This window comes from Equus caballus, chromosome 6 (genome assembly GCF_041296265.1).
Source record: "Equus caballus isolate H_3958 breed thoroughbred chromosome 6, TB-T2T, whole genome shotgun sequence".
In the NCBI taxonomy this organism is placed as follows: domain Eukaryota; kingdom Metazoa; phylum Chordata; class Mammalia; order Perissodactyla; family Equidae; genus Equus; species Equus caballus.
In genome coordinates, this window is record NC_091689.1 from 18,032,574 (window position 1) to 18,047,081 (window position 14,508).

At 40.6% G+C, this 14,508-nt stretch overlaps 1 protein-coding gene across 50 annotated transcripts in view; it reads left to right on the forward strand.

Annotated features, from left to right (window-relative positions):
• The window catches only part of SP100 (SP100 nuclear antigen), a 91,667-nt gene that overhangs the window by 37,427 nt on the left and 39,732 nt on the right, over positions 1–14,508 (forward strand). For 17 of the 50 annotated variants that reach the window (XM_070270619.1, XM_070270621.1, XM_070270622.1 and 14 more), the window contains 10 exons: positions 2,824–2,973; positions 3,428–3,511; positions 6,011–6,148; positions 7,138–7,221; positions 9,120–9,203; positions 10,066–10,119; positions 10,563–10,655; positions 11,803–11,856; positions 12,180–12,239; positions 12,492–12,575. In XM_070270619.1, the coding sequence (XP_070126720.1) occupies positions 2,824–2,973; positions 3,428–3,511; positions 6,011–6,148; positions 7,138–7,221; positions 9,120–9,203; positions 10,066–10,119; positions 10,563–10,655; positions 11,803–11,856; positions 12,180–12,239; positions 12,492–12,575 (885 nt within the window). Of the gene's footprint in view, positions 1–2,823; positions 2,974–3,427; positions 3,512–6,007; positions 6,149–7,137; positions 7,222–9,119; positions 9,204–10,065; positions 10,120–10,562; positions 10,656–11,802; positions 11,857–12,179; positions 12,240–12,491; positions 12,576–14,508 lie in introns of all 50 variants that reach the window. The other 33 variants (XM_070270618.1, XM_070270620.1, XM_070270597.1 and 30 more) reach the window with 3 other exon arrangements.

Below are 14,508 nucleotides of genomic sequence, written 5' to 3' on the forward strand. Positions count from 1 at the left end.
AGAATTGTCAGTCTTTGCCTCTGCAGTTTCTCCAAGGACTTAGATAACAGTCTTCCTACTCTGGGTTGCCTGGGAGGGTCGCTCCTCCCATCCTCCTCAAACACTCTTGCTGTCAGCTCCTGACAGCTCTGGATATTTTGCCCATGTGACTGGCTTCACAGTTTTCTGCCTCTGTATTGCTTGAATCTGATCACTGCTTTGGTGCTTTGAGATCATGTCCAGTGGTGGCCACTGCTGTGGCGAGAGTGGTAGGGGGAGGGGGAGATGAGTGTTCCTCTTGCAACAGGGTACCTCACAGGTTGGTTCCCTCACACAGCACAATGGACACCAAGTGCCTCCTGTGCAAACCCTCTCCCATCATCCCCGGGGCAATGGGCCAGGAGCTGCCCTCCAAACACTAGATGGGTCTCTGCTAAAATCCTTTGGTACTTTAGCAACTAATAATCACTGTTTACAACTCTTGACTCCCCTTAATCCATGGCACTCTTAATAACGTTACTAAATATTTTAAATATTATAAATTTAAGGCATTGATCATAATGACTTAATTTTCTGATCAGTCACAGTATCCCATATAATGACACAGGTAATATTTTATTTAATCTTCTCAAACACCTTAAAATACTGTTATAGCATCTCCATTTTTCAGACAGGAAAGAATCAGCTTAGAGAATTTGGTTGTGCAAATTCACTTAACTGAGAGTTGGGATTGAAGTCTGCTGTAAGGTAGTGTCAGAGCAAGGGGTCTGGATGCCCACAACCTGACTTCAAATTCTCCCTGTGCTCTTGGGGAAGTTACTTCCCCTCTTTGTCCTTCAGTTTCATCATCTATAAAATGCATGAGATAATAGTACCTGCTTCACAGGGTGATGGATTTTAAACTAGTTTTGTCATGTAAAGTATTCACAATCATGCCTGGTTCTTCATCAGTGTTCCATGCATTTGTTACTATTACTACATTTAATTATCATCATAATTTGTATCTGGCACCAGAGTCTAAACTTTTAACCATTACAGTAAACTTTGGGATTGTCTTCTCTCACAGATATCCATTGTGGATTTAATTATTCCCCAGGCTGTAGAAGCAGTGATAAAAGTAATACCAACCTCTGGCCCATGAAGGTCAACTGAGGGCCACGATTTGCCTGCCCTTAGAATGCACTAGTCTATAGTGAATTTCACGTCTTTATTCCATGACTCTCCTTTGGAAATGAGTAGTGTAGAAGAGTCTCAAGGAATTCTTGCACCATGAAAAACCCTTATTATGTAGCTTCCAGTTGGGATGTGTTATTTAAGAAAGGATGTTCTAATTAACAAAACATTTTTATAGGGCCAGCCCTGATGACCTAGTGGTAAAAGTTTGGCACGCTCCACTTTGGCAGCCCAGGTTCGGGTCCCAGGAGCAGAACCACACCATTTGTCTGTCAGTAGCCATGCTGTAGCAGTGGCTCATGTAGAAGAGCTAGAAGGACTTATAGCTAGACTATACAACTATGTCCTGGGGCTTTGGGGAGGCAAAAAAAGCACAGGAAGATTGGCAACAGATGTTAGCTCAGGGCAAATCTTTCCCATCAAAAAAATAATAGTATATTTTATAAAAGAAAAAATCAGTGATTTTTGAAAGCATAGTTATAATTTTAGCAAATCGTGTCTATTCAGAAAGTTACTTAAAAATATAAAAAACAACATGCATTAATCCAAATTCTTAGCTGTTCATCTACGAGTGCAGCTGGTGAGAACAGGAGAAGGTGAGTGGATGGAATTGTGACTAGTAATGAGCAGAAGAGAAGGGATACAGGGTGTGTGTATAGGGCATGAGGGGAGGAAGCAATGAGTTATAACTCACAATGTGGTCTGGGTGCAACCCTGCTTGGAAATGGAATCTGAGAGCATCTCAGTGATGGGGAGCAATGAAAATAAAGAGAGAAGTTTCAGCCTACAACCCAAATGATGCGCAATAAGTGTGTCCAAGAGTCTGACCCAGAAGGGACAGCTGGCTGTGACATGCACAGGTGAGGACGGGGCTGTGTCTTGTGCCCACCATGCCAAGAGGAGGCTCCAAGGAGCTGTAAATGGGGCAGAAAATATGCACCAGGGCCCATGTTCTATAATAAAATTTTGGGAATTATTTTTAAATCATACTTTACATAAATTACTATGTTTAGAAAAATGGCACGAAATGAAAACACCCCACAGTGCACTGAAAAATATATTTATCCATTCGTACTCTATTGAGGTTGGTGAGAATACAGTGGGATGGGTTGATGGAACCCACAAAGAGCAGAGGAGGCTCACCCTGTGGGAAGGAGTGTGTGCTTGTCCTGGGTTGTTTCCAAAGAGTTCATTCCTTACCCACCCTTGTTCCACTCTGCCTTCCGTTTCTGGCCACTAACCCCTGCAGACTTGCTTGCCAGCTTCCTCAATGCTGGCTTCCTAATATGGGAGACAGTAGGAAGAGGTTGGAGAGTGAAATCAAGGGAGAAGCCCTCGCCCCATCACTAACTCTGGCACAATTCTGACAGTGACTTCATCTCACCCATGACTATCTCCCATCAAGCAGGCCAGCCATGGTCCAGCTTCTACCCACACAATGACTCTGGTCACTAGGCTCACTCTTGGTCCCTCTTATAGCTTCCTGTTGACAATTCTTCTGGTTGCTCTGTTCCTTTATTTGAACTTATCAGCTCTCCCATCAACTGTGTAACCAGTACCCTGGATTAAATTTCCTCTGCTTTATAAGCTTAGAGTGATTTGTATTTTCTTGTTGGACTCTGATTGATGCAGGGGGCAAATAAAATATCTATGAATCAAAATGTGGTTTAGGTACAGCCCCACCTGAAAATGGACTCTCAGAGCACCTCCGTGAAACAGAACAGATAAATACAAACAGAAAAGATACCACAAGTGACAAAAATAATGAACTAGAAAGCCATCAAGCAAATGAACAATGTGCCCGAGAGTCTGAGCCAGCAGGTAGGACTGACTGACTGGGTTTGCATGAGTGTGGAGGGGCCAAGGAGTCCTTGCTGGTGACAGAGAATGGAGTAATGCATGACTCAAGGAGGCATCTATTAACAAAGAAGGGGAAAATCACACAGACACATAGAGGACAGGAATGGAGCCTGATACATTGATGGGAGAGACCTGGAGGAAGAAAGTCAGAAAGGAAGAACTAGGAGACAAGGGGAAAGAGTTGCAGTGACTCGTTAGGGAGGAAAGACAGAAAGAAAAGTCCAAAGATATCAGGGAGAGATTGGTTGCGGAACCATGGAGCACCAACACTTTCATGGGGTGAAGTTGGCAATATTTGCACAAGCTGTAAGTGGAAATGTGAGAAGGAAAGTGAAGCTGAGTGAGGTGTAGCAAAATGGAAATAAGGCAGAGCAAGGCTTTGTCGGATCTCAGCTGTGGTCTTTTTTGTCTTCAGAGTCCTGTGAACAAGCACCTATCCAAGAGAATAATGGAGATGCAAGAAGGGAAACACCCAGCCCAGCGTCCTGTGATGAAGAAAGTAATTATTACTTACGTTACCAATTTTTTAAATTATTTCTTCATTTTTCTGTGACAGCAAAAGCTTTCCTTTGTTCTCCCATACTACACCTTGCCTCCACCCCAGCCCTAACACCTCCCAAGATCCACAACCTTGTGTGTAGCCTCTGGCTGCTTTTAACAGGCATGAAGTGCAAAGGGGAAAGAGAGCTGAGCTCTTTAATGGAGGGGCTGTCCCTAGGGAGAGAACGTAAAGAGAGAGAATATGGGAAAGGTAGACTAGGGACACCAAATAACAAAGTACACTAGTGAGATAGGTTTCAGATAAATTGACATGGAATCTAAACAGTGCCATGTTATGGAGTTGGGGAAAAGAAGTAAGTTGCAACTTGCTTTTCAGAAGTTATAGGAGAAACATGGAAATCATGCATGATGCTCCTGGTCAGACTTGCAAGTAAGGAAGCCCAGACGAAGGACCTTTAGAAAAGAAGTGGGAGGTGGAGGGACTCAGTATGGTGGACAAAGGCACAGAGGGAGAACTTTGGTGATGATGGGAATGCTTGAGATAAGGAAAATGTATAGAAAGACAAAAATTGATTCAGAAGAAGCATACAGAAGGTCACATTAACAATTAAGAAACAGAGAATAGGAGAAAGTAGAAAATGTAACAGAGAATGGATAAACCGAAAAATCAGGCAGAGGACAGCAGGGCCAGGTGTAGCATGAGATAGGGAAGCCCGAGGGCACATGTAAGGAGGATCTCACTCTCTGCACCTTCTTGTACCCTAAACCCTGCTGGACACTGGGGGACAGTGATTTAAAAAAAAATGTAGAGTAAAAGAGTGTGAATAGAGAAAGATACAGAGGGAAATGAATATGAACAAATAGAAAAAAACGGGAGGAGTCACAAAGAGAACTACGTAGAGAATGGGATAACAGGTAATGAATGAAAAATCAGTAGAGAGTGGACCAAGTAAAGAGAGAGAAGACGAATCAGGACATTGTTCAATTTAAGGAGACAGTCATGGGAAAGAAGGCACAAGAGGCTGTTCCTACTATGATTGACAAGGGTAACGTGTCTGCAATGATCAAAATGGCTCTGTAACCCTCTCAGATAAAAATAAGTCTCTCCCCAGGTGTCTCATCTTCTCCATGGCTTCAGCCACCATCGATAATCTATTAATTCCTAAACACACATCTCCAGCCCAGACTTGTCCTCTAGACTCATTCCTCCAAGTGCCTGAAAATCTTTATTCAAAGATCTGAAAGACATCTCTATTTGGAAGTTGCATCAGTTATCTATTGCCGTGTAACAAACAGTCCCATAATTTAGTGAATGAAAACAACCACAACTTTGTTTGCCACTTCTGTGAATTCCAACTTTAAAATATCTCCAACCTGTCCATTTCTCTTCATCCCCCTCATGCTCTCTGATCCAGCTCCCTATCACTTCTCACTTCAGATAGAGGAACAATCCCCTGCAGGGCTCCTCCATCCTATCTTGCTCCTGGTTCGAGTATTGAAGGACACCTACCATGCAGTTGCATATTCCACCATCACTTGCCTCTCACTCCCTCACACTACATTCCCATCACACCAAACTCCTTTTAGTTACTTGAATTTGCCAAGCTCTCTCAATTGTATTTCTGCCTTTACACGTGCTTTTACAAAGCAGTTTGATATAGTCTTCCAAAGTTGAAAATACATATAGCCTATGACTTGAGAATTACATCACTCAGCAGAAACCAACAGAAATGCATGCTATGTTGAAAAAAACACATAGGAAAGCAGCATTATTCATAATAGCCAAAAGCTTGAAACAGCACAAATAGATTTTTTATGGTTTTATTTTTTTAATCGTCCATTTCTACAATGAAATACCGTACAGCAGTGAAAATAAATATACAAAATGGTTACAAATAACTTTAATAAACATAATGTTGAGAAAGGAAGCCAAATTCCCCCCAAATGACAAAGAGACAGAGAGAGAGCAAATAAGAGAAGGGGGCATGATTCCATTTATACAAATTTATATACATTTCAGAACAAGCCAAATTAATCGCTGATGGTATCAAAAATCAAGGTGGTGGTTTACTTGAGCTAGGTGGTGGGGAAAGTTCGTGGAAAGCATCATTAAGAAGCTTCCGGGGTGTTAGTAATTTTGACCAAAGTGATGGTTACCCAGGTATGCTTCCTTTGTGATAATTCATAATTTACGATTTACCCGTTTTTATCTATGTGTGTTATACTGCAAATAAAACTTTTATTTTTTGAAAAGCAAAAAATTATTCATAAAAGGACGAGAAGAGTAAGTAAAAACAAGCAAAAAAAACCCGGAATTAAGTAAAGCGCAAAGGAAGGAACAGAATTGAGCAGCAAGAAAAGAGAAGGGAGAAAGGGTTAGCTTCACCCCTGCAGTGGAATTACAGGGAGAAGGACTTATTAATGGTAACGAAGGGTGATTACTCCTTTTTGGGGAGACAAGTGAAAATTCTTTGTTCATTACCGTTTGGTCCAGCAGCACGGCTACTCAGCCATGGAATCCAACTGAATTCCTGTTCTGTACATCTGGTGGATATAAAGAAGGAAATTTTTAACCCAGGAGATGAAAGGCAATCCCAAACAAGGGCTAACTCTAACCAGGCATCTGATGTAATAGGTAAGGCTGACTAAAAGAATGCGTAATGTGAATCACAGGTACCAGGCAAGGGGCTGGAACACGTTATCAAAGTCCAGGGTCCTTCAAAGTAGTCCCGGTGGCCTTGCACAGAGGCAGGAAGGGGAGGAAACCAGCACCTTATGCAGTGAGCTCAGCACAAGAGAGTCCCCAGGAATTGGAAAAATACCAAAAGACAGAAATGGTAGGTTTAAGTATTGATGTCTGAGAGACTATTTCTAAAGCAAGAGAGGAAAGTATGGTGGTAGGAGATAAAGAAGAGGGAAAAAATTGGGGAAACAAAATATTCGTGAGAGGAGATGGAGAAAGAAATGAAGACAAAGAAAGCTATAAAGAGATACCACCACCAGAGAGACTTAAGTAGAGGAAATGGGCCGGGCCAAGGGGACAGCGAAGAAAGAAAGGAAGGAAGGAAGGAAGGAAGGAAGAAAGAAGGAAGGAAGGAAAGAAGGAAAGAAGGAAGGAAGGAAAGAAGGAAAGAAGGAAGGAAGGAAGGAAAGAGAGAGAGAGTGAGAGAGAGGGAGGGAGGGAGGAAGGCAGAGAGGGAGGGAGGGAGGAAGGAAGGGAGGGAGGAAGGAAGGGAGGGAGGAAGGAAGAAAGAAAGAGGTAAACTGAGTGTGAGGGTAAGAGGTAGAATGAGGGTGGAGGTAGGAAGGAGAATGAGGGTGAAGGTAGGAGGGAGAACAAAGATGGGGGTAAGATGTTGAGTGAGGGTGAAGGTAAGAGGTAGCATGATGGTTGGGGTAGGAAGAGTCTCAGGGTGGTCAAAGCTGCCCTCTGTGCATGAATTTTATCACCTTTTGTGTAGGACCTGGAGCAACCTGCAGGCCACACACATTCAAGCACAGACCAGGGGGCCTTGAGTTAAATTAGCTTCTAGGTCTTCCTAGTGCTCTCATAATGGGGTTTCCTGCTGCGTGGGCTCCTTGGCCCCATCCTGAAACCCTAAGGGGTTTTGCTCCTCTGTGCAGTGATCAGCAGTGACGACTCTGCAGAATCCAGCGATGGAGATGAGTTCTCAGAAGCTTCAACCTGGATACTGAAAAGTTGCCCTGGTAAGGAAGCGGGAGGGCAAGGCTTGGGCTGCAGGAACCTGAATGAAGAGCTACTGGTTCTGAGGCGTCTTATTCTGAACCCATTTTGTATGATGGATCCAGTTTCTCCTGTAATCCCACTCTCAGCATTTATTTTACTTAACCTTTTTGGGATGTGCAAGGAGATAAGAAACTATTATATTTTCTTTTTGAAGAGAAGACGCATTAATGATGGCTTCTATTAATCAATATATGCACCCATATGTTGACTATATAGTAGAAATAGGATAGCAAAATAGTGAGCTTGGGTTTTTTTTTTTGTTTTTATTTATTTATTTTTATCTTTATTTTTATTTTTGAGGAAGATCAGCCCTGAGCTAACTGCTACCTATCCTCCTCTTTTTGCTGAGGAAGACTGGCCCTAAGCTAACATCCCTGCCCATCTTCCTCTGCTTTATGTGTGGGATGCCTACCACAGCATGGCTTGACAAGCGGTGCCATGTCTGCACCCAGGATCCAAACTGGCGAACGCCGGGCCACAGAGAAGCGGAACATGCGAACTTAAGCACTGCGCCACCAGGCCGGCCCCATGAGCTTGTTTTTAAAACTGGTTTCTATGTTTATAGCATTGGATTTATACAGTGATTTCTATAGGGAACAGAAACTTAAATATTCCTTTATTGGAAGGTCATATTCTTATATTGTCATAAGATAACTCATCCAGCTATCTAGTGTTAGCCGTAAAAAGACTTCAGATAAAGTATTGTCTTTTTCCTTCTTCTCCCCAAAGCCCCCCAGTCCATAATTGTATATTCTAGTGGTAGGTCCTTCTGGTTGGGCTGAAGTATTGTTTTTCACAGAAAGTATTGTTTCTGACATAGTTCTTCAGCAAGTTGTGTCATAATAGTGATATTTCAAGGCACCTTTGCAAATAATATCTTACTTTTTCCTTTGCAACAACCTTAAGGGGTAAGCAGGATGTACATTGTTATTCTTGTTTTCTTGATGAGAAAACACAATCACATAAATGTTTCAAGGTCTTCCAAAAAGTCTCATAGACAATTAAAGGGAAAGACAAGACGAGTGTCCTGCATTCTGCCTTATTTCTTTTGTAAAATTGGAGGTGGAAATGACTATCAAAATGTTGTGTTTCCTCAATCTTATGGGTACCATGAGTTGTCATAAGATTTGTAGCTCTTTAGTGTACAAATCGGTGATTTGTTTTCCCTTTCTACTTTCTAGACCCAGAGGATATAAGAAACCTGCCTATTTGGGGGAAAATACTAGGAAAAGACCTAAGAACAAATAAAAATGTTACCTGATCTTGATGTTACAAAAGAACAATATTTTAAATAATATGTTCACTCTAATTGCTCGGTAGATCTGTCAAAGTAAAATGTAAGCCTGCTTCAGTTTTTAGAGTGCACATTCTAACTTTTGTCTTAGTGTAGGCAAACTGCTCTAAAAAGTAGTCCCAAAATATGTCTATGGCTCAAACACAAGAGAATATTGTTTCTCAGCCTTGCAAACAGTTCAAGGAGACACCAGATTGGCAGGAGGTAAATGAGGCTCTTCCATCTTTGACACAGGAGTTTTAAGATCTCCTGGCATGAGAAACAGCAGAAGCGAAGGAAGTGTGATATGACAAGTAGAAGGAATAAGAAATAGAAGAGAGTGAAATGTAGGAAGGTAAGGTTCCAACAGAGTAACGTTGCCCCTTGCTGTGGGGACAAGAAATGGAGCATCACTAACCTACAGGACAGATGACTTAGAAAGGCAGATCAGAGTGGCCTGAGCACAGGCCACGATTTCCATTGGTTTTCAAGATTTTTCCAAGTTTCCTTAGTGGGGAATTTCCTGCTGTATCAGGTCCTCGGTCACACACTGAGACCCTTAAGGATTCCTATTCTTTTGTGCAGTGATCAATAACTTTGACTCATTAGAATCAAGAGAAGGAGGAGAGATCCAAGAAGCCACCTGTTCACGATCTCAGCTTACACCAGGTAAGAATATTAGGTTTGCCACCTTGGACAACAAATAACCGGAATCGAAATCCAGGGTTCTGTTTTCCTGATGAATCTTATTCTGAGCATTCTCCATATGCCTTGGTTCCATTATTTCTAGAATACCAATTTCTGCATTTAACTTCTCTGACCCTATTGAGAAGTGGAAGGAGGAGAGAAGGGTTATAAATGGTTGTTTAACTGCATGGGCCAATATATTGATGGACAGAAAATGTAGCAAAAATATGCTAGTAAAAGGACAGTATCTTTTACTACACTCTATCATGTCTATTAACGCTAAAGTGTTGAAACAATGTGCTTATTCTCTATCAGTATGCTTTATATTCTACTGATCATAGGTAGCACAGTAGTCCTCTATTTGTTGACAATATTGTCATTAGTTCCACACTTAGAAAGTCTTCAAAGAATAATTTGTGCTGCTATTTAATTATTATTGGAAAAATAGTTTGTGATCAACTACTCTTAAACCCAAATTAGTTAAACCATTGGCTTCTACTGTGATTTTTTCACAGGGCTTTTGTAAATAAAGCTTTACTTTGTTTTCACACAAACCTTAAGAGGGAGATATGGTTACCAGGTTATCCTAGCCTTATAGATGAGGAGCTGGAGCCAGTGGTGTGTAAGCGTCATTCACAAATTCACATGGAGAGTAAAAGGGAGAGCAGGGCAAGAACCTGGCATTGTGACCTCTGGCCACCAGAACTAGATTCAGTTGAAGGAAAGAGAAGGAAATGATCATCAAAATGTTGTTGCCATTGCAAGCCCATCTGCCATGTGAGTTGTCATAGAAATCATAAGACTTTTGCAAACAAATAACTATTTCCTCCATCTTACTTTATAGAGCTCATGGATTTGAGAAAATTACCAACATGCAGAAAAGGCCCTAGGAAAAGATGTAAGAACAAATAAGAGCTCTTCACGGTTGTAAACGGACAGTGTTTTCTACAAAAGATTCATCCTAAGTCTTTGGTATATCCTTCAAAGTAAAATACAAATTTGTTTTAATTTAAGATAGTTTGTATTTTAATTTTTGTATTAGTTAGACTAATGACTGTAACAAGCAAACCCAAAGAAGTCAAAGACTCAAACACAATAAAATTTAAAATTTCTTTCCCAAGTAAACATTCCAAGGAGTTTTAGATGGGGGAGGGGTGGCACTCTGTTTCAAACAGAGTTTGGGAAGCAGCCAAGGGGGAGATCTGCCTTCTTCAAAACCAGGCTTCCAAGGCTGTCCTAGAAACGTTCTTGCCTTGGGTTTTCAGAGCTACTGGGGGTTTTCCTATCTTGGTTCCTTTGTCATATACTGAGACCTTCAAGGGACATTTGCTCCTTCTGCAGTGATGGCATATAAAGACTCTTCAGAGTCCAGCGTGGATGAGGCACCTCTGGGAGCCAGGAGCTCTGTCTGGCGAAGAGATCCCGATGAGGAGGGTAAGGACTGCCATTACCGGGCTCCAGGACATCAGGAGTCTGAGTTCAGAGCTCTTCTTTCCTGGTACATTTTACTCTGAGCTCATTCCACAACCTGGGAGTCCATTCTCTGCATTTATCTCATGTGGCGATTTTGAAAAATGCAAAAAAAGGAATCACTATAAATTCAAGCTTAATAAGATGGCTCTAGTTGAACAGCAGTGCTGTTTTTACTACATGCTGTCAGACACATCCCCCCAATTTTTGGATTATATAGTGATTTCCACCCCTGCCCACTGCCTTTTCTGTAGAGAACAGAGAAAGTGGAATAGTCTGCCATTACTTGATTTTGTCATAAACTTGTTCAAAACTCAAAAGACTCTGGTCATACTCTCTAATTATTGACAGAAAGAAAAGCTTCTGGTTATTAACATCAAATTCAATTTATTACTCTTCACAAATGGTCCCCAACATGACAATGATATTTGAAAATATCTTCACAAATAAGCTATCCTTTTATGCTTACGAAAACCTAAAAGGTAGGCCAGATAACTGTTGTTCTCCTGCATTCCACAGATGGGGAAACTCCCATACATAAGCATTTAAGAATCTTTTACACATCACTTACGGAAAGTTACTGGAAGAGGCAGAACTAACAGCCTGAACTCCTAGCAAACATCCATAATCCTTAATTCAAAACCTTTGAATCCAGATGTGAAATAATAATATTGTGTTGTTTTAAAATACAATGTGCTGTATTTCATATATGTTACAAAACACTCCCAAGAGGGTCTGAGGCAGAATCCCATTCTCAAATATACTATATTAACGTTCCTGCAGCAGATTGTGTGAATTCACCCTCAGTGTGATAAATAAAGATTTTACATGGACTCATGGTAGCACGGGTCCAGATTTGCTGCCAAATTAGTTAGCTGCAAACCTATGAAAAAGTATTGGTTTTCAAAACTGCTTTGATTTTGCAACTGGGGCCAAAGGAATGTGGGCCTTTGCTCCATTTGGTAGCGACCTATTTCCTTTAGATGGGAAGAGACACAAATGATTATCATTGCATCTTTCTAGTCTAAATCCTGTCTACAGCGTGAATAGCCATAAGATTTACAACTCTTTTAGTTATAGATTACTCATTGTGTTTTCCTTTTCTTTCTAGATCCTGCGGATTTTGGAAGCAAATCTATTCTGGGGATAAGTAATACGAAAAGATGTAAGAGCAATTAAAAAATCTTGATGTAACAAATGTCTTTCTTTGCTACAAAGGCTTCATTCAAATTTTTTGTTATACCCTTTAAAATAAGAATATTTAATTTGTTGAAATTATACATTTTTAACTAGGTGGGATGGGCTAATTGATATAACACATAGACCTCAAAAAGTTCAATGATGCGAGTGCAATACAAGTTTATTCTTCATTCGCATAAGTAGGGTAAATTATTTCCCAGGATGGAAGAGTGCTCTGCTCCACGTGATTATTCAGGGCCCAGCTGATAGAGGCCTTGACCTAACATCTTGAAAATGTTGTTTCCACAGTCTTTCTGGATAACATACAGAGCTGCAAGAAGAAGAAGTATGTGCATACAAGCGCAAAGGGTAAGAAGCATAAGAAATGATGACAAAAGAGAGTGTCTTCCATGGCAAACTTTTTCCCAGCCCTTAGGGATGGTTCCTGGAGCAACTTTGACAGATAGGTCAAATGGAACCACAAGGTGGCCTGGTGGTAGGAAGATTCCTACTGGTCCTACATGAGCTTCCATTTCCAATTTTCCTTTTAAAGACTTCCATGCTGGATTGATTCCTAGGACACAGACTGAGACGGTTAAGGAATTTTACTTCTTTCTGCAGGGATCGGCAGTGATGACTTTTCAGAATTGAATAATGGAGAAGAGCCTCAGGAAACTTCTATCTCAGCCCTAAGAAGTGGGTCAGGTAAAGAAGATTAGGATGCCAAGCCTTGGCCTGCAGAATGTTGGGAATCTGATTTAAAAGCTACTGTTTCCAGATGCATTTTATTCTAAGCACCTTGACGACCTTGTATCCAGTTAATCCTGGGAACTCTTTTCCAGCATTTTAGAAAACGGAAGGAGGCAGGAAATTATTATGAACTCATGTTTAATAGGATGAATCCTATTGACTAAATGTATGTAATTATATATCGTCGCTGTAGAAGAAATGAATAGCAAAATGATGGTATATATTTTAATGCTTGCTGTCATGCCTACGAACACTAAGATCTTAGATTTCTTTAGTGATATATTGGTTGACATTAATGTTATTTGTAATTGTAAAAGCCTCAAAAGACATTTGGTCCTGCTATGTAATTATAGACAGAAATAAAAGCTTCAGATCAACCACTCTCAAACTTTAGTATAGTTTTTGACAGATGTCCATCCCATTGTAATTGGATTATGTCATGTTATTTTACAGTACTTCAGCAAATAAGAGCTTACTTTGTCATTATAAAATTCTTGATACTTAGGCAGGCTAACTCTTACTATCCCCATCTTGGGATGAGAAAACAGATATACAAATGTATATGGTTAAAGAGAATGACTGTTGTATGTAACAGGCAGGAAGATAAGAGCTGTGCCACAAACATGATCAAAGTCCAAAGAAGAGGTACAAGGGACCTGGCATATTCACAGTGGAATGTATCAGTGCCTGATGCAAGAAAACTTAACACCAATAAATAAATCTATATGTATATATACACATAGACACATTCAAACATTATATATATACATTATTCGATATATAACCACCAATATTGGTGTGAATATTGGAAATATAGATGATAGGTAGATAAAAATAAAAGTCATAAAGAAACAAAGAATATAGGCATGGAGCCAGCTATATGGCATATAAAATACCTAGAAAGACAGAACCAAAAATGATGAACAGAGAAATAAAAAGGAACAGAGATTAAGAGACTCAATGATGAAAAGAGGGAAAGCAACACAGAGGACACAAGAAATCAAGGAGAGAGAAGCTCACAGCAATGGAGAATCAAGTGATGGAGATAGAAATGTGTAAGTCAGGGCAATAGGCAGAAAATTAACAAATAGGGAGGAGAATGAGGTGTGGCTAGATAGGAAAGGACAAAGCAAATCTTTGTTGGATATAAGATAAAGTCATTGGAATAGGTATCGTCTCAGCTCGTCTGAGTGGCAAACATAGATGAGCATGACCACACTGAAGTGTGTTTCCTGATCACAGTCGAAAGTCCGTCCATTTCCATATTGTCCATCAGTGTGTTGTGAGTTCAAAGGTCTTGAAATGAGTAGAGGAAGAGAATCAGAAGAGATGCCATCCTGTTAGAATGTGATGGAGAAGCCAATTATAATACTATCAATTATCTTTGTTTTTTGGTCTGCACAGAGGAAAAGCTCTTCCTTCTTTACCTTAACTCTCCCTCTAGACATTTCATGTACATGCACACACACTTATGTACACATATAGAGACTTGTGCACAGACTCAGGCTGCTTTCAACAGGGTTGAGGGAGCCAAAAGAGAAGAGCTGGGCTCCTAAATAGAGGGAGAGGTCACTGAATGGATAACATAAGGAGAAAGAATGAAAAAGATAGGCTGAGGTCTCCAAATGAAAACCTCTCTGAGTAAGTTTCGAGTTTTTCCAAGTGTATGTGGAATTCAAATATGACCAGATTGAGGAGTTTTGTGGGGGAAGAGAGGTAATTTTCAAGAGGGCTCCCAGAAATTGTACCAGAAACGTGGTAATAAAGTCCATGACTGACTGACAGACCTGCAATATAGAAAACTCCCAGGGAGCTGGCAAATGTAATAGTGGCCAAGAGTGTGGTCAGGGTCAAAAGAGCAGACATTTGGTGGTGATAAAAGTAGTAA